This window comes from Ailuropoda melanoleuca, chromosome 3 (genome assembly GCF_002007445.2).
Source record: "Ailuropoda melanoleuca isolate Jingjing chromosome 3, ASM200744v2, whole genome shotgun sequence".
Lineage (NCBI taxonomy): Eukaryota > Metazoa > Chordata > Mammalia > Carnivora > Ursidae > Ailuropoda > Ailuropoda melanoleuca.
Genome location: NC_048220.1, coordinates 20566884 through 20594327, shown reverse-complemented (window position 1 = coordinate 20594327; position 27444 = coordinate 20566884). Strand labels below are relative to the sequence as shown.

Below are 27444 nucleotides of genomic sequence, written 5' to 3'. Positions count from 1 at the left end.
GACTGGGTTCATGCAGGGGAAGACCTTCACTAATCAGCCCAACTTAAAGGCTCATGGTCCTGTCAGATCTTTGCAGGGGATGCATCTTGCCTGGGACTGCCATGTGTGCCTCTCTTCCAGTTCCCCACATATCAACTGCTTTTACATGGTTTCATTTCCTCAAGAGTCTCATTCCTGCCCATTTTCAGGAGACTTGAATTTCTTAACTGTTCTTCTGCCTGTGATTTCTTGTCCCCAGACATCCATGGGTCTTCAGACCAGCTTCAGATTTAACCTGCTACTACACTGTGCCTGTGATCCGCAGCCTCCAGACTGTCTTCCACATTATGCCACCATTTCCAGCAACGTCCTGAGTCAGGCAAGACAAACCAGTCCCAGGCAAGTCAGAAAGCTACAAGCAAGCTTCATTCTTTACCTTGAGTCCTGAGGGAGAAACACGACTGGGGGTTTCCCCACAACCGAGGGGTACTGCACAAGCACGAGGGTGGGACAGGAACGGAGGCCAAACAAAAGCCTCAAGATTTCGGACCATTTTGAGTGTGGCCTTTTCTGTTAGGTGTTCACTTGGTTGCTGCAGCCTAACTGGTTTCTAGCATCTGCTCAAAGCTATTTTGGTCCATGTATTTGGTGTTTCTGGGGGGAACAAGGGCCTGGAGCTCCCTACTCTGCCATCTTGCTAAGATACCTCTCTAATATTTGTTTAAAATGTAATGTTATTTTGTTTTATATTACTATTAAGAAATTGGCAGTATAAAGAAAATGAAATCCAAACAGGATAGACTGGAATTACATGAAAAATAAGTCTCCATGAGCCCACTTCTAACACTCCATTCCTACTTTTGAATTCCTCGGTAGGTCACCCCCTTAATCGTAAATAACATAGGTACAGTTTCATTTTTTCACTCATTAACTCTGAATCCTACAAATGATTTTATGCAACAAAAGAGGAGGCTTACAATAGACTTCCTTTTCCCTCATTCCAGTTATGGCTGTATTTTTACATTGAAATTTCTCATTTGTTGTTGTTTTTTAGGTAAGCTCTGCACCCAACATGGGGGTCGAACTCATGAACCCAAGACCAAGAGTCACATGCTTTACCAATGGAGCCAGCCAGGCGCCCCTCATTTGTTAGTTTTAGAACTTATTTTTTCCCTAGTTTTATTGAGATACAATTGACATGAAACACTATTGTTTATAACCGTAAGGAATAAATACAGACATAAGGCAGTACTTGACGTGCTCCCAGTACGTACATAAGGGAGATCAGCATTCATGCTCCCCATGTCTTTCCTCACCACCATCTTCTGAATGTGATTGTTTTCTAAAATGTACTTTATGTTCTATGGGAGTGGTTGTCTTTTATGCTTTGATTTTAAAAGATCTGAACAGTGTGATGATGTACCTATGGGCTCTTAAAGACGGGCAATTATTTGTCACTAAACCCGTATCTCTCAAATGAGAGTTTTCTTAACTTTCATTCAAAACTTAGTGTGGCTGATCCTGTTCTAGGAGCTTGAGTTACACTCATCATTCACTCAAAAGCATGTCTCACCTTTGGACAAGTTTTTGGTTTATACCAGAATATCAAGAATTGTCGTTTTTGCTTGTTGACAGTATAACCTGTTCTGTCACCAGATTACTAAGATTGTCTCAGTTTCACACCATGGTCTCAGCACGGCCATGTTTTAAAAATGCAACTCTATTCCAGTATCCCCAGCTGTTTGTCCAGACCACTTCTCAATTTCTGACCTCTTACAGAATTCACTTGTTTGGCTTAATGCCCATCTGTCTGCACCCCCAACACGAGAATGAAAGCTCCCAGAGGGTAAAGGGATTTGTTCTGCTCACTGCTGCATCCTCAGCACATGCACAGGGCCTTGGGCATAATGCTCCACAAAAACTTTCTGAATGCACAAATCCTGGTGCTATTTAATGGCATTTATTTAATCATGCTTCGGAACCGATTTTCCTGACTCCTTGCCACTTGTTTGTTCTCGTCCTGAGAGACTGCTGTCTGTCAGCCTCAGACGTAGAGTCCTGCGGTCCCTTTAAATCACAGGAGCCGCGTTCTGCCAGTTCCTGCCGAGCAGCCTTTCCAGTGTGTAGTTTCAGAAAGGCTGTGTGGGGAAGTTTCTGACTGCTTGCTTGCCTGTCCATCTTTATTTTGCCATCTCACCTCCTCAACAGTTTGGCTCTAGATAGACTTATTTTGAGCATACTCGTTCAAAATAATTTTCTCTCACCAGTGTAAAGTGCTCCATTATATTCTAGAGCTCACTATCGCTACTCGGAAATCTGATAATCCTCAGAAGAAATAAGCAGAGATAATTTCCCAGAGCTGGATACAAGTCTTCCGAACAAAAGGTTTACTAAACAGGCTGTGAAGTGGTAAAGTTTTTTGACATTTCGAAACACAACGAAGAGCCACTTCTTCTTGCTCTTCCCTCCCCTTCAGAGCATTTTCCTTGCTCGGCACAGGCCGAATCACTGGAATCCTCCGTTTCCTCTCTCAGGCCTCAGCTCACCCCAGAGGCGGACTTTCTTCTGAAATGTCTACCTGTCCGGTCGGTCTCCTCGAGGAGCAGCAGACTGGCGGCCGGCGGGGAAAGGCCGGCTGCTTTCTGGGTCTCGGTTGCAGCAGTACCTGATCGCGAGCGGCTCCCAGCCTGTAGCCTCAGCTCCGCAGTGCACAGGCTGGAGGCGGCTGCATCCCCCCACAGTTCATGAGGAAACCCTACTCCTGCGGGGGATGGCATCAGGAGGCTGAGGGGACTGGGAGGTGTGTGTCACAAGGATGTCACTCAGGAAGAGATGCCGTGTGAAGAGATTCCCGGCCCCTGCAGCACGGGAAGAGCTGAGGCGTCTGCAACCTGGAAGAGGCCCGTCACGTGACCATGCTGGCTGCCCGATCGTGGGCTTCCAGCCTCCAGAACTGTGAGAAGTTAACTTCTCTTGTTTATAAGCTAAGTAGTCTGGGTTATTTTGTTAGAAGAGCCCCCCAACACAGACACTGTCCAAGCAGCAAAAATTAGATACAAGCAAAACCTGCAGAAATTTGTGAAAATGTTTGACAAAATAGGTATTATAGAAAACTCAAAAATTACAGAGTTTGGAATTTGAAATCTGGGTGGCTCTGCCCAAAGCAGCGATGACGATTTTTACCTCTTGCTTACGCTGTTTCTGAACAGTGAAACAGCGATGTTTAAGGACATGCAGAAACTTCAACTACAATGTCAGTGGACAGTGTCTGAGCGTGCTGCTGCACAGAACCGGGGTCTAATGGACAGAATCAGTCGGCTCGAATATTTGAAAGGCCTGCACGTATAAAGGACGTATATGTTGAGGCAGCTGAAGTTAATGAATTAAGAAAAGGGTGGCCAGGTGAGGGTCTGCGGATTTTTAAGTAATAAGCTTACTTGCTGTTCCTTGAAAGGACCAAAACCAAAAATAAAAACCCTTGCTTGGGAGTCCTTTCTGGGCCCCGAAAGCAGGCTATCGGTGTAACAATCTAAAGCTTCCACACACGTGAGTTGTCAAGGCTCCCGTGGAGCGTGGGTTAGAGCTGGCCAGTGTCTTCACTGTGCTGCTGTCACCTTCCCATCGGACTAGCATCACCCAGCCTTCAAGGCCAGGACCACACTCCTGCCCCCTTGCTTATGAGGCTCCAGATCAAACATCTGGCTCTCCTTATTCTGGAAGTAACTTCCTTCCTTTGGGCATCAAAGGGCAGACAGAAACTGTTAAGATGATGAAACTGGAGGATGAGGGCTGGGGTCACAAGCAGCCCAGAGGCCGTCGCTACCTGGTGGAAAGCATGGAAAACATGAAAAGTGAATGTGCTAAAATATAAAGTCAGATCAACATGAGTTGTTTAATGGTTTAAGTTTTCTTATTAGCTCAGGAGGGATGGAGACAATAAACTGAAGGTAACCTTTTGGTTGTTATCTTTCTTTGCAGTGTGCTCAAAGCATATTTCAAGCAGAGGGTAAATAATTTCCTTCCTGTCTTTTCAGTTTTGTAGATTTTTGCATTTCCACAAGTTTTAACAAATTCCTATGTCTCTAAAGCACAAAAAGCAGGATAAATCTTTATCTTATGAACCCTTGCACATTTTATTCATGTCCCTTGAAAACGTGCTCAAAATAGAATTCCTGATAAACCACCATCAGTTTCTTCAGATGCTTTAATCAGGATGCCTTATCCTTACTATTTTATCAATCGTGATAAGAACTTCATCTTAATCCAGTTACCTCAGAGTCTTAGGCCATGAAAAAGTTAGTTACGAAAATGTTTTGAAATATATTTTTCTCATTGATTTTTCTACTTTAGAACCAACCAACCTTACTTGGCACAGTGCATGATACAGCCAACCTAACTGACCCACGGTCCCCATTCGGTGAGGCGTTTCTAACTAACTGGACGTATTTGGTGAGTAGACAGACGTTCTTTGCCCTAAGCCAGGCTTTCTCAACTGTGGCACTATGACATTCGGGGGTGGTGTCCTCTGCACGGCCGATCGTTAGCAGCCCCTCCAGACGTTGGGAAGTTTTTTGGGAGTAAACGGTCAGCTGCCCCCAAACTTACTGTCATGTTGCAAATGGTCCATAACTGACCAGTATGGTAGCTCACAGGTTTTTTGCATGACTCTAATCTTTACAAGAATCCTCTAAGTGAATTCTAGTTGAACAAAGAAAGGAAAAGCCAAACCAGGATGGAAAGAAAACATTTATTGAATCAAAATCAATACTTTCTTATAATATCTACAAGCCAACACTGAATGAACACAATGTACAAAAAAAGTATGCTTATATTATAAAAATATGTCAATTTTATCTTCTGGGTGCTGAGCAGAAGTCATTTTAAAATCAAGGCAAACTTGCTCTCTATAATGTAACTGCTATAATTTAACAACAAAAGTGAAAGCTAATATATACTCACAAAATATCTTTAAAGGCCCACTTTAAAGGTGATAATGCTGCATTGGAAATGCTGACCCCAATCACCATCGCGAACATTTCGTACTGGCACCACTTCATGCCTCCATCATGGGAAAGCACCTCTTTTACAGAATGCAGATCACTAACAGAATCCATGGCATTGGTTAAACCTTCATTCAGTTTCCTGCGCTAAATGTTTGTTAACATGTCTTTCAGCAAAGTACTAACAGTCAATCTTATTTATTTAGATTCAAATAAGACACATGGCCAAAGACTGACAAGCCCACTGATGATGGGGGGAAGCTGCCACCCTTCACTATCTTCAAGCCTCCCTGAAAAATTTGAGTCCAAGGTTAGTATTAAAATTTTCTGTCATTTCTTGAATTTATTGGCACCTTATTTGGCATATGTTCTTGCACACAGTGTGGCTACTTTAGGTCAGTTACACACTCAAGAGTGTAGCCTCAGGGTTAGCATGGAGGTACGCTCCATTACTTACTGTAGTATTTGGTCCACACAGAAGATACTGATTAGAAAAAAGGAATAAAATCAAATCATGAGTTCAAGAAAAAGGAGCAGACTCCCTGTATTGTCAATGAAGGATTTATAGGACAAGTATAAAAGTTCAACTAGTTTTAAAAGTCAGAAAAGACTAAAGATCACTATGGACAAGGCCCAGAAAATCCAATCTGTCTTGTAAGACTTTGTACAAAGCAGTGTCTGTGGCAGGACGCAGACTGTGGCTGAGAGGAACAACACAGGTCCTCAGCAAATCCCAGAACGCAGTGTCCACACAGTAAATTAAACTGCAAGATGGCTGTTTGTTTTTATTACTAAGCATGAATGTTTCCGCGACAGATTCTCTCTGGGACTGACACCTATGAAGCCTCAAACTGTAGAACTACAAGCACCGAGGAAGCCAGGGCCCCACGGCACTGGGTCAGTTCTGTTCAGAAGCACTGGTTTGCCTATATAAGCCGACTATTTATCCAGTTACCTGGTTCATAAGAACCTGGGACTAAGATGCGAAGTTAACAATTACCTAATTTCTTAGCTGTCTACATTTTCACCTAAGTCCCATTTGCTGCGTAAAATATTAATCCTACTAAACGTAGTTAGGACTGTACTGGACATAGGATTTAAACATTTTAATGAGAATATGTACACCAGGCCCTAGTCCTAGAGAAGGCAAAGTACTTACAGAAATATCTGAAATACACACAATTTATGAAGGATAAACATTTTGGAGCCTGAGCAATTGTTTCTCACCAACATCCTAACAAATCACCATACAGATTGTTTTCACTGGCAACGATTTGGCCAAGTCACTATGTTGCTCTGGGTTCACTTCCACTGCCCCAAAACAGCTCTGAATATGGAAAGGCCAAGGACTCCGCAGTTAGTAGTACCGGCCAAGAGTTAACAGTTAGTGGAAACACACGGATGCCATCATCTTAAAGTAAGTCAAGAGAGAATGAGTACACAGTGAGACTGGATGAGGGCATCACCACAACACTCTGATACACAACCACACCTGTTCACAACTCACAGGTCATCACTCTCAAAATAAATATATTGAACATTTACAACCAAATGAACACCTTATGAATGCCAGATTTTAATTCTAAAATAAGCTACAGGTTACCTTTGTGTGTGAAACTGACGTGACTTGGTGCCACAGCTAACCTCTCTCCCCCGTAACAGCAGCAGTTACCCTCAGCCCACAGCAGCAAACACACACTCAGTTCTGGCTTCCCATGGGCTCCCAGACGAAGCAACTTCATATAGCATGCGGATATCTATTCTGCTCAAGTTTCAAACGAATAAAAATGATCATTGTGCTTGTGGATGTCATACCTTCCAAAATATACAGAAACAGTGACAAATTAACAATAGCAGGTCCTACCTTACCAACAAATTCATAAGGCAGAGGGCTGGAGATGAAAATAGAAACATTTAAAACGGGAAAAAAATGCAAAACAGTGCTAGCATTCACAAAAAAGATCATGCTAAGATCCGATCCATAATTGATAAAAATGAAGCCACGATCCGAAGTCCGTGAGTCCAAAGGCATGCATACCAGCCGAAGGAAATGCAGGGTTCATCTGACAACAGCTGCTTCAGAGCAGAACAAGAACGTCTCACTGGAGAAATCACAACAGGGTGAACAAGATGCCATCACACTTCTTTTTTGTATTTGAAAAGGAATCACAACAACAAAAAATTAAAGAAGAGTGAAAAGAGAAAACACAGAAATTCACAATGACCTATAAAACCAAAAGAAAAATCCAAATTATTTTTACACTTTAATTTGTAAACTTTATCATCAAAGATGTATCAGTAACGCAGTCCAAAACATAAAGGGACTTTACTACACATGACATTCCCCAAAGTATCAATACTCAAAATAGTAACTGCATTCATGTTTAAAGGACACCATCTGTCAAAGCCTCCTCCCACCCAGTTGTCTTACAGCACTGAGTGTTCTTCAGAAGGAAAGAGCAACCCGAAACTACTATTCAACGTGCCTCCAATCACCACGTGAAACACTCAGCAGGGTAAAATATTTCTGCCTTTTCCAGGGTATGGCCCAGGTACTCACGGGAGACAGGACTCGGGGCTATCCAGCCTTCGTATCCACAAGCTGCATCTGCACGCTGGCAGACATCCCACCCCCGTAGCCCCCCTTGGACTGCATCTGGTTCTGAATGGAGCTAACCTAAAATAAGACAAAAACAGAACCGAGTTAAGAACTAGGGACAATGCAACTGATTCTGGTCTCAATATTTTAGCTAAGCAGTTTTAAGGAGGATACCTTCTATAGAAAAAAAATTCTATTTTTCTAGACTTCTCATTGCCCTGAGGGAAGTGGTGAGGTTACTAAGAACACTTTTCAGGCCTCAACTCCCCCCTCTCCTCACTTAGCAGTGACAAAATACCTGTTTTGTAATTCACAATGTACTTGGTAACATCTCAAAAACAGAAATATACAGATCAACTCAGCTTCAAGTTCTTAATTTACAGACACCTCACACAGATGACCACCTCAATTACTTCGAATCAAACAAAAATAAGTATAGATGAAATTGGAACAGCCAAAGATAAATTTTTCAAGTCCCATGTGGTAAAATTTACATACCTGATACAGCCTTAAAGAATCCAAAGACTTGGACGGTAGTCCAAATTTATTCATTTAGTCACTGTAACTCTGGGTTAAGTTTTTATCCTAAAGATCTGTAAAATAGTTAAAGTGATAATCTCTCCTCCTCACCCAACAGGGCTATTTTTCTGATGGACTGCAGGATATGTAAATGCTGGGTTCTTCTCTTACTTGGTGGAAACAAAGGTGAATAAACTTACTGGCAAGCTGAGAAGTGCCCTTAGTGGAGCAACATTATTCTAAGTTTATACCAACTAAAAGCAGATTTTAAGTAGAGGAGAGAATCAGACCAGGATGCTAGAAAAAGGAGCAGTGAAAAGGTGCTGACTTAACAGTGTGGGGTCAGAGCAGGGGCAGTCTGCTCAAAGGGTCCCTCACCTGTCCAGGTTCCCTTGGGGGCAGGGGATGCAGACAACATCCATTAGTTAATCCACTTATCAAATACTTACTGAGCACTTGATAGAAAACATGACTTGTCAGTATGTTTAAGCAAAGTAGGTACGATTTGCCTATTTTCAGAACAAGGTAGGTTTAAATATATTCTAACAGAAAAGCAAAATATAAAATGCATAGCTCCTTTAGATCCAGAAGGGTTTGAGAAAATCTTACGTGGAACCTCTCTCTCTAGTGGGATCACATGTGTTATGGCCTTATCTATATTCACAGTACTCAAATGACTACTTCAGTTAAAAGTATTAAAGACCAAAACAAAAAAACCCCTGAAATCTATAGGCCTATTTATTTTCAGTAACCTTGCTCAGGCTGAGGCAGCTACAACCATAAGCTATCAGTTCAAATTCACTTCCTGTTCCTTTCAGGTAACCTGTTCTGTGGTACAAACTTGACTTTACTCAGGTACCAAAAAATTTCCCACCTAACATGTTACCTTTTCTATGTATTTCAGGGCTGTTTATAAAAAGTAACATTTTTGGGTTTTTATATAGTGCATGCATAATGTCATGCTGATTCTAAGCAAGAAAAAAACTGGTGTCCTCCAAAAGTCAATTGTTCAAACTACAGAATCTGGATTTTCTAATGGATTATTCTTGACTATATATATCTTAACACAATAAGACTATTATTAAAAGAGTCATAGGATTCTTTTCTAGTAAGAAGTTAGTATGAAAGGTTATCTTGGGAAGAACAGATGTTTAGAGGAAAGAGAAACTCCCAAGTCATCTGCCCGTTCACAAATCCAGTGTAGCAAGGCTGTCCCACCTGCATCAAGCCAGGCACCTCGTACGTGCTACTCAGTTCTTAGTTTGCCTAAAGTTAGTCTATCGTATTTCTGCAGATAAACAACATCTATGGTTCTGTCTCACTCTGTGCAATACTATTATCGCACACAAAGAAAGAGTTCTCTCATCCAGTCAGGCTCATTCCAGTTACATCTCCCCACTGATGTCACCTTCAGGAACTCGGGGATTACATACAACACTGAACCTAACACAACTGCCTCAAGCAGTAACGGGCTGTGTGTGAGTCAGAGGCTGTGCGTCACCGCACAGACAGAAAACCTCTGAGTGACACACTGGTTCTAACGCGCTCAAACACTTCATAAAAACACCTATTCCGTAAGCAGAGCGGGCTGCCTGGACTCAGCAGGTAGACAAACAGCGGAGCGCCTGTCTGGATCCAGCTCTCAGCTGAAGACGCAGACGTGGATGCCCCACGAAAGCCCGTCCGCAAGTTCTAGCTACACTTACGGCAGGAGATCCCCTACACCCACAACAGGCTTGTACTGCAAACAAGACACCAAACAGGAATTTTTTTAAAAATCCTGAAATGTATGTAAACAGTATTTAAAAAGTTAAGTGCCATGAACTAAAAATGTAATTCATTCTGGAGTTTTTAAAAAACATGAAATGGGAAAGAACACATTTGTTCAGAAATTAAAATTCATCATATATGATTTGAAGTCATTCGCTCTACTTGTATGTATTATAATAACCCTATTAACAAAAGTCATAGGTTCTCATTTGGTCTTTTCATTTCATGCTGATCAAGGAAACAAAGCTACTGAATTGTATTTTGACAGCAACCTGACACCTCTTACATTTCCACAAAAGCAGCTCAACAAAACAAAGTACTTTTCCTACAGATTTAAAACAAACAAGCTGTTTCCCTTCAGGAAGCTACACATGTTATTCCTTTGCTTACCTAGTAACTGATGTGACAAACTTCTCTGCCGTATCCAGGATATCCATCTACCTATTTTAAAAAGTCTCTGCTCTCTTGTTAAGCCTTTTGTTAATTCTGTCCAGTAAATAAGTGTACAATGAATAATTCTGTATTTATAAAAGCCTTACTGACGACCTGGTTCTAAACACTTTAGAGATCATTTAGACACATCTGTTTACTTTAGATTTGGGGGAAAGAGGCTCTCAAAACTTTGTGGCTTATTACTTTATGGGCTAAAAAACGAGGCAGAGCCCTGACAAACCCTCACTCGGCAGTGCTTCTGTTACAGCGCACTGTTCTGTTGGATGAAAATTAAGGAGTAAACGAGTTCAAGTGAGTAAATCTAAAGAGTGTTTTGAAATTCACTTAAATCTCTATAAAAGACAGCAAATATACACAAGTATTTATATTAGTTATGAATAAATCACATTCTCATATCAAGAAAAGGCTACTCTTTTATAAGGTAAATGCAGAAAACATGTTTGCAAAAGGCAACTTAATGAATTTAAGAGAAAAGAAATTAAATCTTACCAAAAGGCTGACATCCACATTCCTCTGCAAGGAGGCAGGAAAGCCAAAGGGCTGTTAACTATCATACTACACTCATCTTCAAGTATTTTTTCAGGAGAAAGGTAGAAATAAATGCATAGCTTAGGAAGCTAGAGGAGAGATGAATTTTTCATTGCTCATTTTCTTTTATACTCATGTTATACATTTATATTCAGTGTCTAAAAATTCACTGAGCTGAGCACTGTATCATTAAGAATGTATGTACCTGTCATATTGACACAGGTCTATCCCCCAAGACCCCACCCGCATCTTCACCAACACACTTACTGAATTCATTCCACTGAACAGGTCTCCCGATCCTACATGAGCCGTGTGCACAAAATTTGTTGGCTCTCCAATCATACTTCGGTCAATCCGCCGGCGCCTTTTCTAAAATACAAGGAAGAATGTGTTGAGAAATGATTTTATTAGCAACAGACTTCCACTGTTGCATTTATTTACGATGGATGAATGATTTTAATGACAATAAAACTTCCTGAGGATCCCAACATCTTTGGACTATCATGATCACCTCAAGAGACAGATATGCATGCATGCACGCACGCACGCACGCACACACACACACACACACACACAATGATTGGCAAAGCAAAACAATAGGTTCTTATTTAGAACTTAAAATACATTATTTGGCCTACCTTTGGCTACTGACTTACTTGTATAATAACCATTAGGTTTTACTGTTTTCAAAGAAATAAGATAAACGTAAAATTATCACCATCCTATTGTCAGCAAAGAATCATCACTTTCTAGCTTTCGTCATTAACAAACTGACATTATTTTGATGGTTTTTACTTAAATTACACCCTCATAACCATTTCACACTGAAATAAATCAGCTGCTCTGTTTGGAGGGTACGTGGTCCCAGTTGGTTCACTCTTCTCTGGTCTGAGCTCACTGGGAATGAAACCCAATCCAAACTCAGTCTCTTAGTCTGGGGCTTGGTGATGACTCCTGCTTTCTGACAACCACCTCTTACAGGGGACAGAATCCTGCGTAACAATGACTTCTGCTACCAGCTGTAATCCTTGCCCCTCCAATATGCCCATTCATCTCATTAGAGGGAGTTCCTTACCGTGCTATTTCACTGATCATGAGATCCTTCCAGAGACAAAGGTATCTTAAATCAGTCCCACGTTTTCCATGACCCCTTAGATACTGTGATCTAATTGAGAGGGAACACTGAACAGCTGGCTTAGTGTTCTAACACCAGTGCTGCTTCTCCCTGTTTACTTCTCTTTGAACAATACGCTCCAGAAATTACACCGTAGCTACCTTTACTGAAATGCTGGTATAATCCTGATAAATCCTCAAAATTTACCAAGACAGACCCAAGTCACAGCACCTCAGGATTAAAACATAATTTTCTACAAAGCTACAGAATTGGAGAGTTCATACGTTACTTTCAGAAGCCAGCAAACACTGTTTTACCATCCTCTAGCTTCTATGGCTGCCGTTTAGCATCCCAAAAGCAGCCCGAGTTTTTCCTTAGAAATATTTATGTTCATCCTCACAGCCCAATGACAGACAGTGGGCTATCTCCCAAGTTCGTTGGTTTCTCCATTCAGTGCTTTCTACGGCAGGTGGTGGTCCTTGCCTATCCGAACACAGGTTTTCCTTTATCTTGGAGAAGTTTTCTTCTTTTATGTTTTTATAATGCTCCTTGTGTTTCTTTTTGCAACTTCTGTTTCACTGTTAGGTGAATAGTGCGTTGTATTTGTAAGAAAGTGGGTGTGTGTGTGTATAATCTTCCAATATTTTTACTGCTCCTTATAGTTTTGCTGTAGTGAAAACTGTAACTTCACTTGATCCTCTTCAGGCATCCACAAATTTTTTCTTACAGACCCAGACAGTAAAGAGGCCATTCCGTGGGTCGTAGCTTCATCCCCACTGTGGTCCTTGCAGCATGAAAGCTGCTACAGACAATACTTATAAACACAGTAAGGGTAGCTCCATTCTGGTGAACATTTACTTATCGAAACAGGGAGCAGGCTAGATTTGGTCCACAAGCAGTGGTTTGGAGAACCCAGCTCTAGAACACTTATTCTTTTCAGTAGTAGCTTCATCCTATTTTTCAATTCCACTTATTTTTTCAGAAGCTCTGTTATGAAATGACCTCACTGCAGTATTTTTTCATCTCTTTGAGAATTTGTATTACAGGTTTTCATTTTCCCTCTCAAAATGCTTGACTGTATGAATTACAGTCTGTAACACTAGAGCAAAATACTCTCATTCATTTACTTCAAGCCTCTTTTTCAAGAATTGATAATTCAATCATTCTTTTCGGGCCCTCCTCCCTAGGATTATAGAAAAATTTCAGGTAAAGAAGAGGTCAGAAAACCAAGAGAGGATCCAGATTCTTTGTCTGTGTTCTTCATTTTTTCTGTCAGCACAAGGCAAGGGTTTCTCGCTATTTTTATCATCTACATTGCCATTTCAGGTGCCCTAAAGGTACTTCCAACAGACTCCATGCCCCTCAGCACAGACTCAACACCCACAGCATCCTTTGACGGGGGACGCCCATTCCAGCAACGTGCTGGTTTCCCCAGACTCTCAGTTTATCTCTTTCTATCCAGTCCATTCAACATACTTCCCCTTCACCTATTCTCTTCTAGGACAATACAGCATAAATGAGCCTTAAGAAGCAAAGCTACCTTCTTCTCTTTTCTAGGACTAAGATAAAAAAAGGAAGATGCTAATAGCACTTTTGTGCCTTTTTTCTTCTTGGCTACACTGTTCCATTCCACTGAATCTGCTTGGTTCGAAAGTTGTATTTCCAGGCACAAAAGGTAAGAATTGTCTCAGTACCTGGACAGGACAAATTGTTGGGGTTTCTTCCCCAGTAAGGCCCTTGACTGACAGACGGAAAGACTTCTACCTTCTTGGCACCCTCCACACATCAGGAAAGAGTGGACAGCTCCAGCTGAAGAAAAAGGAGAGTGAAGTTCCATGGGATAATGGCATCTACAGGCCTGCAGACTTTTCCTCCTAAGGCCTTGTGCAACGCACTTACAGGTGCAACAGGCCCTCTCAAACAGGTTAAGGGATGGGCACATTTCGGACAGTAAGAACTACTTCCAGGACACCAGGAATCTTGACCATCCCTTGCCCTGTAAACACAAAGGAGCAACTTCTCAAGTCCTATCTTCATAATTTCTTTTTGAAGGCTGTGTTCAAGGCCTTGCAAAAGGCTACGCTTGGTGCATATCTCCACATTCAATGATTTATTCTAACGACTGAATTACTGAAGGAAGATGATGGGAGAGGAATCACCATGGGGCACTCAGGCCACCACCAAACTCTCCAGAAATGTTTCTTGAAAGGAATTAATGAATGGATCAGGTGGTTAATCAAATTCGAAGACCATACCAAACATTTTGAATAATGAGGAAGGATGTTCAACAGACACTACTCTCATACTGAAAAACAAAGGACAGATAATTTATAAATGTGAGAACAGTGAATACTTTTAAACTTCAACTTTACTGAGTTGGGAGTCAGGCTTTCCCCTTTCATTTTGGAAGGTTTCTTCATGCTATTAATCTGACATTGATTTAAGGTACAGAGGTTGAAGCTTTCAGTCCTTCCTTCCCAAATGACATGACAGGTCGGGTTTTTGTTTTTGTTTTTTTAAGATTTATTAGAGAGAGAATGAACACGCGGAGGAGCTGAGGGAGAGGGAAAAGCAGACTCCCTGCCGAGCAGGGAGCCCAACACAGGGCTCGATCCCAGGACCTGAGCCCAAGTCAAATGCTTAACCGACTAAGCCAACCAAGTGCCCCATGACAAGTTGGTTTTAAAGGCCAGTGCACAATAGCTACAGCGGGCAGGTAGCTTGGAGGAGCCAAAGGAGAAGTCATTACAGTAATGTTGGTGGAAAGAGATTACCTGGATTCAACCACAGCAGCTGATGTGGAAAGAAGTAGGTAGTTTTAACCGGTATCCAGCAGGTAAAATCAATAGCGGTTGGTTGTTGACTGGATTTGAGAAGTCAGGGAGCGGCAGAAGTTAAGAAAGATGCAGATTTCCCATCTGAGAAGAATGTACACAACTCACAGGGGCAGGTAACACTGGAAGAGTGCAGGCTTTAGGAAGAAGATGAGAGAGTTTAAGATGTACTCAATTTGAGTTATGTGTGAGACATCCAAGTGAAGTTATCAAGAGGGCAAGTTGGATACAGGATTCTGACAGAGGCTAAACTAGACGAAAGAAATCAAGACTTACCAGCACAATAAAGAAGGAAAGTGCATAGAGGAACCCTAACGTTGGGTGGAGAAAAATAAGCCGTCAAAAGAGGCTAAGAAGTGGGGCGCCTGGGTGGCTCAGTCATTAAGCGTCTGCCTTCGGCTCAGGGCATGATCCCAGGATTCTGGGATCGAGCCCCACACCGGGCTCCTCTGCTGGGAGCCTGCTTCTTCCTCTCCCACTCCCCCTGCTTGTGTTCCCTCTCTCTCTCTGTGTCTCTGTCAAATAAATAAAATACTTTAAAAAGAAAAAAAAGAGGCCAAGAAGAAAATGCCTGGAGGGAAGAAGGAAAATCAGCTGTGTCCTCTTCAAGGTGTCATGAAGGGGTCAGGCAAACATAGCTGAAAGCCGGTGAGAGGTCAGGTAAAGACTGAAAGGAGGGGTCCCTGTGGAGGGGAAAGAGTGGAGGACTTGTGAGGGGCCGGACGAGTGTGCAAGAGGCAGGAAATGGAGCACTGTACACAAACAACTGGACACAGTCTGGCCATCTGGACAGGGACAAGAAACAATGAGCTGAGCTGAAAGAAGAGGAAAAGAGGACTTTTTCCCTTTAGGATGAGAAAAGACTTGATTTCTGCTTAATTTCTGATAAAATCCAGTGAAAGAGACTGAAAGAGAAATAATTATCAATATGGTAACGTTCCAGGGAGAGTAGGAGAGAGAGATCTGAACACAGGCTGAGATGTTCTATGGGTTTGTATTGTAACATTCTTAATCTAGATGCTAAGTACAATTACGTATTTCAAAATACAAAAATGTACTATTTTTCAGTCACTACAGACACAGAATAGCACACTTCTGCGGTGTGCTGTATTAATACAAGACAGAGACAAGATTCAAATCACAGGCAAACAAGGGGAATTCCAGAGTTGGGCTTCTGCAAAGAAAAACAGGAAATAGTGCACTCGCTCTGATGCGTATTAACTGTTGTCAGTAGCAGAGTCATCGTTTTTCCTGGAAACACACTTTTTTCTTTATAGGGTACTCTATTAAGAATGTCAACCTTCTGAATAATTCTTACCATCCTTGAAATATTGTTATTCTGCATAAGGTCAAGGATTATAGTTGTGTTAGGGAGGCCGTATTAGGGAAAAATATCTCTTCACATTTACTCGATGTCAATGATCCCTCATTAAAGCGGTTTAATCTTAGAGATACATTCTGAAATAGTTTTTGTTTTTTTTTTAGATTTCATTTTTAAGTAATCTCTATACCCAACATGGGGCTCAAACTCATGACCCGGAAGTCAAGAGTCACGTGCTCTACCAACAGAGCCTGCCAGGTGCCCCATACCGAAGGATTTGGGGTGAAATGTGATGTCCAGAATCTGCTTTAAATTCTCCAGCTGGGTGCTACATACATGGGAGAGGAGTTCTCTTCCCTCTTTTTCTGTGTATATTTGGTAATTTTCCTAATAAGTTTTTTAAAATAAGTTTTTCAAGAAGATTTGAGTTTTCTCCTACTCTTACAACTTCACACAAAAACCTAGTAGTGCTTACTAGTAAAAACTGTGTGACAGAATGAATGATCAACAATTTCTTTTCTGATTTCCACCAGAACTGAGTTTTGTCCTCATTCTTTCTGATACAATTCTAAAATCAGTCCCTATCTACTTCCTGTGTTCTTCCCAAAATTATTAGAAGATATAGTTTAAGTTTTTGAAAACTATACTGCAGAGCTACCATCCAGTATTTGGCCAGCAGCTACAGTATCAATTTAGTTTGTGCCATTCAAATGCATCATTCATGTACTCCCCTCACATGTTCCTTCTCTGAAAATAACAACTGAAAAACAAAAATGGCTTAAGCAGTAAGGCCCCAGTGGCAAGGTGTTCAGTGTACTCAGAGCTTCCAGAAAAACTTCTCTACACTGTTCTCAGCTCTGCCCTCCTGTCAGTTTCAGTCTCAGGCCGGTAGCCAACGGAGTAGCCGCAAGGCTAAGGCCTTCCATCTGTGTTTAAAGACATAGAGAAAAATAGCACTTTATTAAAAACAAGGCAAATTTTCCCTGAGGTCTCCACAAAACTTCCTCTGGCCACCTGAGTTCTGTTCTTTTTTTTTTTTTTTTTTTTTAACTTNGCTTAACGACTGCGCCACCCAGGAGCCCCTGGCATCTGAGTTCTAAGCCCTGTCTTGAACCAACCCCTCTCATCCAGAGAATGCCTTCCTTGAGCCAAACTCTTGAACGCAATCAGGACAGCAGTCTCTGTGGAGCAGCACAGAGCTCATCAGGGATCACCCAGAGCAGGGGGTCAGCTGCTCCAACTATGGCCCCTACACAACAGAGGAGTAGGAGAATGGATGCTGTGCTTGTAATGATAATATCCATCTAGGCAACTGTTCTGAAACTTTAAAATTACTAGTAAAATATTTATTTAAAAAACCTGGAAGGGCGCCTGGGGGGCTCAGTCCAGTAAATGTCGGACTCTTGATTTCAGCTCAGGTAATGAGATCCAGTCCCACGGCGGGCTCGGCAGGCTCGGCGGGCTCGGTGGAGAGTGTGCTTGAGATTCTTTCCCTCTGTCCTTCCCCACGCGCACGCTCACATACTCTCTCTCAAATAAATAAACCCTAAAAACAAACAACTCTGGAACGTACAATTTGGAGAAAGGATAACTCTGAGATTCTTGTTCCAAGAGATCCCTCTCCTCTGGTTTCTCACTTCTCTACAGCTTCCATCTCTGTGCTACTGTTAATCTTGTGTAAGCCAGCATTCTCCGGAGTACCCTCCACCTCTTTTCTTCCTCTCACACATCTTCACCTTATTAAGGCTATGCTGAGGATTAGTGAGCCTATTTTCTACTTTTCTGGGCTTGAGACTATACATTCAACTGCTTACTGACAAATCCAGAAGACACGCAAGCTTCCCGAGTACAACACTGAACACATAACCTTTGGGAAGCCCACGTCCCTGTTTGGTAAACAACATTTCTGCCAGTATTTCCAGCCAGGTTGGAGTCCCTCACTCACTGCTCCTTCTCTGTCACACATGATAACATCCAATTAGCAAAACATCCTGTGGAGTCAGCCCATTTCCTTTCTCGGTCCCCACATTAGTGTCACGGCCTCACTTCAGGCCCCTAAGTCTCACCTGCATCCCTACAGGAGCCCCTCACTCATTTGGTTCCAGTTTTACAACCTCCTTTCCCCTTCCAATATGCTTCACCCTGAATCTAGATGTCCCTTTCTCAAGTACACAAGTGCTCATGTTACTTGCCCATGTCAAATCACTCAACAGCTTCCCCAAACTTCCAAGATAAATTCAAAACTCCAGAGCCTATGGAAATCCTACCTCTCTCGCCAACTTCATCTTTAACTACATTCCTTCAAGCATTCTAAGCTTTCATCTGCTATTTCAAGTTCCCTGCATACACTGTGCTCTTCCAGAACTCTGCCTGAAGAATCTTAACTACTGCTCTTTAAGTTCACTAACTCAGGCCTGCCTCCTCTACACCCTCGAGTCTGGGGTTACTTCCACTCAGTATCCGGACTGCATGTTCACCTACCAAAGTAAAATTTACATCTCACACTGAATTTAAACTGTCCCCGTGGTAGATGTGCTCCTATACAAGCAGCCATGCAAAATGTGAATCCACGAGGGCCAACACCCTACATGGTACACGGCAATTTATCAACAAACTTTATGAATGAATACATTTATGAAGTAATAGTAATAATAGTGTGGAGCCCAACACAGGGCTTGAACTCATGACCCTGAGATCAAGATCTGACCTGACATCAAGAGTTGGACCTTTAACCAAATGAGCCACCCAGGTGCCTCAAAAATTCATGTTTTTAAGGCATAATTTTTCACACATATTTCTGCAGCAATATAAATACACCTCCCCAAAATAAAATAAATTCTCCAACTCCCTCAGATATCCTAAATATTGACTAAGTATAGCTTCTAGAATGATTACTTAATCACTTAAGTGATTACTTAAATCACTTTAAAGTTAAAACTTCCTCCAGGACTCTTGTCTGGGCAATTTAGTATGCAAACACATGCCACTGAGGAGCAATTTAGGGCCAGGTCCCATGGGGTAACAGGAGGCTTTAGGTCAGAGCACAGGTAGGTACTTCTAGAAATGGACACAGTGAATAGAAAATGAATGTGCCAGGGTGCCTGACTGGCTCAAAGAGTCTGTGACTTGATCTTGCGGTCCTGAGTTTTGAGCCACATGTTCAGTGTCAAGATTATTAAAAAACAATACACTTAAAAAAAAAAAAAGAAAGAAAGAAAGAATGTGCCTGCCATCTGGGGCAGTGAAAAATGCTGGTACCTTCAGACTGTAAGACAGCAATCACTTACACCAAACAGCATAAGTAAATGCAGAATTGAAAGAGAAAGATAAAGCTACTGACTTGACTTGGTGACCTGGACAAAGTATATCCCCACCTATGTATTTTATCAAATAAACCCCTAATTCCCAGCAAATACCCACGGGCCCCACACACTATTTTCAACCTGAGGGAAACACAATGAAATTCAACTTAGGTATGATACTGTGTGAACTAGTAAATCAAGATAATTCAAAAATTTCAACATTATGAAAAGCAACTTCAGCTATTTCCACTGTGACTTCAGTGTGTACCTTCTAATAAGTTCTTCTTTCCAGCTTATCTCTTAACACAAGCAAAAGACCCTGCGGAACCGAAACTACTCCCTCAGGCAACAAGGACTGCCCTGAGCAGGCAAGACCCGCGTGACAGACTCCAAGACAACGATCGACTTGACCTTCACTGCCCACCTGCACGCACTCAACAACCTCTGTCCCACATTTTTCTTATATAAACCTGGAGGTATTTTTGACACTCTGGACAGTCTTTGAGATGTTAGTCCACTGTCTTCCCAGTGTTGGGACTCAAGAAAATAAATTCCTTTTACCACCACTGTCTGTCTTTGGATTTTATCAGCGGCAAATGCCCAGACCTGGTCTGTTTGGGGCTGCCAGACCCAGGTGCTCCTGCAGCCCTCCACTCTGGCTACAACGACAGCATCCACTCTTTTGAATGGCACATCTCTGCAAAGCAGTGCTTTCCGTAGTTGCTGTGAAAAGAACCCACGCACTGTACCAGATACATGAGATAACATGGAACTAGAGAAGAGGGTAGTGGTCTTCATTCTGATGCCATGGTGCAAGGAGTTGTGTAACACCTAACAGGCACACATCCTGTAAGTTCATCATGATATCAGAATGAAATAAAAATTTATTTTTTCTTTTAATTTGTTATTTTTTAAAAAGTCGAACAGGATGTTAGGACATAAATGTTTATTACATTGTCTGCACAAAACTAGTTACCAAATCTGTAAAGAATTTCTCTTGGCCTAGAGGTGCCATGAAAAAAGTGACTGAAGTGTTAAGAGCACCAAAAACAAACTTTGGGAGCCTCTGAAGTAGGTTTATTTTTTTGAAATATTGACAGTATAACTAGGCAACAGGCATTTCTAAAACAAATATTTTTTCTATGATACTATTGACATTGATTCCCTGGATACATGAGGTGCCTCTGAGGAGCCTCCAACTGTCCGACCAGTTCACAGAACAGAAAAAACAGAGTAACAAAAGCTATAATATAAAAATGGGTTTGACATACTTTGTAGAAAAGGAAAAGTGTGTCTTAACACAAAAAATGAAAATAACTTTCATAGTAGTAATGTCAACCAATGCCCTCACCCCAAACCTACTCCCACTTAGCAACTGGCCATCACTCCTTAAGACCCAGCTCGAACTCAAATCCTGTAAGTTGTTGTCACTAGTTATTCCTTGATCTGAGCATTCAGAGAACAAGGCTCATATTTCTACTATAGCACCTAAAACACCATTATAATTTACTTATACTTTGATTTTCCTACCAGAGCAAGCATTCTTCTAGGACCACAGGTGTGCCTGACAAAAACGAGGCAATAAATGACCGCTGTATGAGTAAAAAGCTTGTAAAGAAACAATGTCAGCTCAGTTCTCTAAAACCTACTGGGCTTATCCAGTATCCAGACCAAGTATTTTTCAAGGACCTATTTTATATGGAAGATGTTTAAGCGAGGAGGGAGAGGATGATGCAAATTCCAGTGGTGTTTAATTTCTGTGCAAAAAATCCCTTCTCTGATGGCTTTTTTCCCCTCTGCCTCACAGTAATGCTGTGTCCTATAGAGCTCAACTGGCATCACTATTTTGGTTTTATATTGGGTAGAACGTCAAAAGCAGTTGTTCTCAAACTTTGCGTACATCAGAATTCCTGGAGAGTTTGTTAAAATGCAGGCTGCAGAACTCTACTTGCAGAATTTTAAATATAGCAGGGTTAGGGAAGGGCCAGGAATCTGTGCATCTAACAATAGTCCAAGTGATAGTGATGGCTCAATGGTTTAGAAATAGTGGCTCTAAAGACTTACAGCTGCATATTTTAAAATGAATAATGGGTAATACTTAAAAGAGTCTTACTACAATGCCACGCACATTTCTAAGCACTTTAAACACAAGAACTCAATTGCTAAAATACCTTGAATAGCAGTATGGGACATTTTAATATTGCCTTCAAATCTCAGTGCCTCTGGCAAACCCTCAGTATCTTGACCTTTGCTCAAGTCCACGTGTTATACTCCCATTTGTTCACCTATTTTACTCCTTGAATAAAATATTACAATTTTTGCTTTTTTTAATTACTTAGAAAGCCATTAGGTTGAATGATTTTTTCTCATTAAAAAACAACCATGCTGCCAAACAATTTCTTTTTAACCAATAATTTTTATCAAACAGAAGAGCCTAGGGGCACCTGGCTGGCTCAGTCGGTAGAGCATACTCCTTGATCTCAGGGTCCTGAATTTGAATCCCACATTGGATGTAGCAATGACTAAAACAGTAAGTAAATAAATAAAAAAGAGAAGAGCATAATCATTATAGCAACACTGAAAACACTTCTGAACCAGCTATCCCCTCAGGCCTCTGAATCAGCACAGAGAAGGCAGACACAAACTCCCATCTCCCAGTCCTTCCCTCAAAGAGACCTATTTGCATACTTTAAAAGCTACTGTCTGAGTATCTAGCTACTAATGAGGCTGCATATAGGTGCTAAGACCCTCCACTTTAGGACACTCACAGGTCTTGGCACATCCTCAAGGACTAGGAACCACTAACAAAGAGGTTACATAGTCACAAGGTTTGAGAGAGAACCAAGAACTTGGGCCCGGCTGAAATGATAAACTTCAACTCCTACACAAGACCAGTTCATCAAGACTGGGAGAGGTGGGTCTTTTATATAATGGAGAAAAAACAAAAGCAAGTCAAGGAAATTGAGAAAAGAGAAGAATATATTCCCAACAAAAGAACATGATACAACTCCAGAAACATACCTTAATGAAATGGAGATCAGTGATTTCCCTGAAATCATTAAGATTTCAAAATAATGGTGAAGAAGATGCTACGGTCAGGAGAGCAACACATACAAACAGAAGCAATTTCAAAAAAGAGAAAACATAAGAGCATACCAAGAGGAACCACAAAGCTAAGGAATAAAATAATAACTGAAAAAATTCAACAGAGTTCAACAAAAAAATAGGTCAAGTGGAAAAAAGGATCAGCAAACTCATACGATATCCCATGTTCATGGATCAGAAGAATACTGTTAAGTCCCTATTATCCAAAGCAATCTCCAGATTCAACACAATCCCCATCAAGATTCCAGTAGCATTTTTCTCATAAATAAGACAAAGAATCTATGGAATGCTTTGTATGGAACCCAAAAAGAACCACGGGCAGCCAGAGAAATCATGAAAATGAAGAACAAAGTTGGAGGCATCACAGTTGCTGATTTTGCAATATTATTACAAAGCTATAGTAATCAAAACAACACAGGATTGGCATAAAAATAGATACAAACATCAATGGAACACAAAAGAGAGCCTCCAAGTAATCCAAATCTCATAAATGGTCAATTCATTTACAACAAAGGAGCCAAGAATACAGAAAAGGGAAAGAACACTGTCTTCAATAAACAGTGCTGGGAAAACTGGACAGCTACATGCAAAGGAATAAAATTGGACCCCTAGCTTGTATCATACCCAAAATTCAACTCGAAATGAATTGAAGACTTGTACATAAGACCTTAAACTACAAAACTCCCGGAGGAAAATATAGGGGATAAGCTCTTGGAAATTGGTCTTGGCACTAATTTTTTGCATTTGACACCAAAAGCAAAAACAACAAAAATAAAAAAGTAAATGGGACTACATGAAACCAAAAAAAACTTTTGCACAGCAAGGGAAACTACCAACAAAATGAAATGGCAACCTACAGAATGGGACAAATTATTTGCAAATTATTTATATAAGGGGCTAATATCAACATACATAAAGAACTCATACAACTCAACAGTCAAAAAACAAACAACCTGATTAAAAATTGTGTGGAGACAGAGCGCCTGGGTGGCACAGCGGTTAAGCGTCTGCCTTCAGCTCAGGGCGTGATCCCCGCGTTATGGGATCGAACCCCACATCGGGCTCCTCTGCTATGAGCCTGCTTCTTCCTCTCCCACTCCCCCTGCTTGTGTTCCCTCTCTTGCTGGCTATCTCTGTCAAATAAATAAATAAATAAATAAAATCTTTAAAAAAAAAAATTGTGTGGAGGATCTGAACAGGTACTTTTCCAAATGAGACATATATATGACCAACAGGTACATGGGAAGGTACTCAACATCACTAATTATCAGGGAAATCCAATTCAAACCACAATAAGATACCACCTCATGTCTGTTAGAATGTTTATCATCAAGAAGACAATAAATAGCATATGTTTGCAGGAATGGAGGGAAAAGGAAAACTTTGCACACAACTGGTGTAGCTGCTATGGTAAACAGTTCAGAGGTTCCTAAAAAAATTAAAACTACCGTGTGATCCAGCAATTCTACTTCCGGGTATATATTCGCAGGAAACAATATCACTATCTCAAAAAGATATGTGCCCTCAGGTTCACTGCAGTACATTTATAATAGCCAAGAGGCATGGAAACAACTTAAGTATGCACTGATGATGGACCGAACACAAAAATGTATTACGCATACACGATTATTACTCTGCCATTAAAAAAAGGAAATCCTACCATTCACAACAACATGTATGAACCTGGAAGGAAGGCATTATGCTAAATGAAATAAGTTAGAAAAAGACAAATACTTTATGGTCTCACTTATATGTGCAATCTTAAAAAACCAAACTCATAGAAACAGAGAACATACCAGTTTTTCAGAGGCAGCTGGTTGGGGGGGGGGTAGAGGAAATGGGTAAAAGTGGTCAAAAGGTACAAACTTCCAGTTATAAGATATTAAATACTGGAGATTAATATACAGCAGCATGGCAGATGATCTTGTGTACAGCAGAGTTAACGAGACTGTATTGTTTATCTGAATGTTGCTAAAAGAGTAGATATTAAAAATTCTCATCATAAGAAACAAACATCTGTAGCTCATGTGCGGTGATGGATATTAGCTGGACTTATGGTAATCATTCTGCAATACAGCTGACCTTTGATTAACAGAGGGTTTGAACTGTACAGGTCCACTTATACATGGATATTGCCCAAATTAATACAGTATGGACTATCAATGTATTTTCTCTTCTAAAGATTTTAATAGTATTTTCTTCTCTTACTTTACTGTAAAGATACAGTATATAATTCATATACAAGGTATGTGCTAACTGTTTATGTTATCAGGAAGGCTTCTGATCAACAGTAGACTATTAGTTAAATTTTAAGGCAGTCAAAAGCCTCTACCCACTGCACTGTTCAAGGGTCAACTGTGTATATGTACATCAAATCCATAACACTGTATACCTTAAACGAATATAATGTTATATGTCGATTATATCTCAAAATTGTAGGGGAAGAGAAGATCTTATTCCTGCCTTATAGACTGGAAATAGTAAGCTCCATTGTTCTCTCATAAGAATTACCTCTAACCATTTTCATTCCTTACCTCTGGACCCTAACCAAGTTTACTACAACATACTTCAAGTGTGAGTCATGGTTTTATTTGAATAATGATCTGATAAATCATAAGCATACCAGGATGATTATACAGAGGTCATATATACCTATTTACAAGTATCACTGATAATTTGACCAACCGAACCTACTAGCTCCCATCTGTGTCCACGAGCCCTTTTACTGATGAGTCAGACCAACTTTGAAGGTAGTCTGTAAATGACAGCATGTTATACTCTATTAATAGTAAGGAAAATATTAAAACAGAGCAAGAAAAGTTTTTGTAATAAGCACTACACATAAAAAAGTAACCTTGTAAAAAAAAAAAAAGTACCGTTATCATGACTTAAAATATACGAAAATAAATGATTCATCCCAAGATTTTACTACCTATTAATTAATCAACATGTATCGAATGAGTTTCAATGCATTGCTCGAAATGACACAACACTTACAAATTTAAGGGGAAGGGGGTGAAAACCATATGAATAAACTGTGTAAGATAATACAGGAAGCCTCTACCTTTTATCCGTTGTCTTTCGTACCAAATTTATTTAATACGGCACAAAAACCAAAAGGGCTTACAGACCCTAGCTTTGTTAAAACCCTGCCAAAGGTATATAACTAGCATTAGGCTTTAGCCTTCTTTTACTTCTTCACTTGGGTTATTCTGTCAATGTGAAATAGCTTCCAAGTTTATTTCAGTATTAGGTAAGGTTTCTGACAGTAAAGCTACCATTTACCAGAATATAAAAGAGTTGTTTTTACAAGTGCATATCCTTAGCTCCTATTTTACTGATTTGGGTAACTTCTTTCTTTCATACAGTAGCTTAGGGAATTCCAGACCTACAACAATAAATTTTCTATTGTTCTCAAAGGACTTGAGGCAGCTTTTTAACATGTTTACCAGAATAAGTAATAGATACCCGAACGGACCAAGTGAGATTTATCCTTGCGCATAAATAGACATAAATCTTTATAGTGGACACATGCCATTTCTTTCTGCATACTTTTTGTTCTGGAAACACCAGTCTCCTTCCTTTCCTTTCGGGAAATCACCTCTTCCCAAACCCAACCATATGATTTTGATAGACTGCCAACGACAACAGTCCACAACCCTGATTGCAAGGGTGTGCGTATGACACAAACTGCGCCAGAATCCTTCGCTGGGGAGGACTAAGGCAGGCAGAAGCCCTTTGTTCCTCATGGTTGTTAAAGTGAGATGATGAACCTGAAACTGAGGGCAACCATGTTTCCTATGAAGAAAAACACCCACCTCCAGTCAGAAAGTAAGAGGCCAATGTGCCAAGAATCAAGAAAGCGACAGAGGGGAGTCTTAACAGTGCCCCAGGCCTTGAATACCGAAGATAAGAATCCAAATCCAGCTTTCCATGACTAGTAATATAGCTGAAAGAACCACCTATGGAAGTCTGGTTTCTAAGATCATAACCCCAAGCCCTTAATTAATACGTTAAGGGACAAAGTGAAGAGATACTGCAGAGACTGAGAGAAAAAAAAAAATCTGCTCTTCAACAGCTAGTAGCCTACTTTAAAATCCATATTCTCATATTTAGGTCAAAACGTCCAAAAATAATAAGACTGTTCAGTATACCAACTTAAACTGTATCTTCTACTCTGGGACAATAAATGGGAATTCTGTTCCTCTGGCTTCTGGATATTGGTGCACTCGCTGGAATGCCAGCAGTAGCCCTCAGGTCAAAGGGCGTACATTAAGAAGCCATTTCAATAAAACATGAGAGCCACATACCACCCAACTAGAGTTACAAGCAAGTGATTATCTCAAAGCACAGAAAGACAAGATATTTCATGCTGGAAATATTCACAAATGGTGGCTTACTGAAAATGCACTGAAAATCCAATCTTAAGTAGAGACCTCTTTGTTTTGCCCTTTAGAGTGTAGTAGGTAACTAACCTTTCCCCTTTCACTATAAATTCTGCAGCTGCTAACAGATGAGAAGTTTGCAGGAGGCCCCAAAACTTGTTTTTAAAAGGAATCTCTAAGCAAGTTTATAGTGACCTTCCAAGGACGAAATTACTAAAAGCAAAACTGAAAGAACTAGCAGTTCTCATCTCTCAATGAGAAACCTGAAGTGAACACGGGGAGTTCTTTTTCTCCTTCTATTTAAAGTTAGTATCTGGATTACAGTGACACATGCAAGTATGAAAAACTGAAGCATAAAATAGGTTTAAAAAGTAATCTGAAACCGGTTTTCTAAATTCTAATGACAGATTTTTTCAGTGCTTTTGAGTATAAAAGCCATCACAACCCTAGAAGTTCTGCCACCACAGACCCACTGCAGACCATTTCTGTACGCTGTACGCAAGCACGGGAGCAGACACGCGTAACAACCTAACTG

At 40.7% G+C, this 27444-nt stretch overlaps 2 protein-coding genes across 15 annotated transcripts in view; one reads left to right on the top strand and one right to left on the bottom strand.

The window, feature by feature from the left end:
- RAPGEF6 (Rap guanine nucleotide exchange factor 6) overlaps nt 1-6778 on the top strand; it is a 202655-nt gene extending 195877 nt beyond the window's left edge. For all 10 annotated transcript variants that reach the window (XM_019807466.2, XM_034655968.1, XM_034655967.1 and 7 more), the window contains 2 exons: nt 239-4428; nt 5186-6778. The gene's annotated coding sequence lies outside the window, so the exon portion shown is untranslated. The remainder of the gene's footprint in view (nt 1-238; nt 4429-5185) is intronic.
- CDC42SE2 (CDC42 small effector 2) overlaps nt 4708-27444 on the bottom strand; it is a 110334-nt gene continuing 87597 nt past the window's right edge. For 3 of the 5 annotated variants that reach the window (XM_034655975.1, XM_034655978.1, XM_034655979.1), the window contains 3 exons: nt 11116-11217; nt 7540-7656; nt 4708-7123 (listed from right to left, as the gene is read on the bottom strand). In XM_034655975.1, coding sequence (XP_034511866.1) covers nt 7558-7656; nt 11116-11217 — 201 coding nt within the window. In that variant the 3' untranslated portion in view covers nt 4708-7123; nt 7540-7557. Of the gene's footprint in view, nt 7205-7539; nt 7657-11115; nt 11218-27444 lie in introns of all 5 variants that reach the window. The other 2 variants (XM_034655976.1, XM_034655977.1) reach the window with 2 other exon arrangements.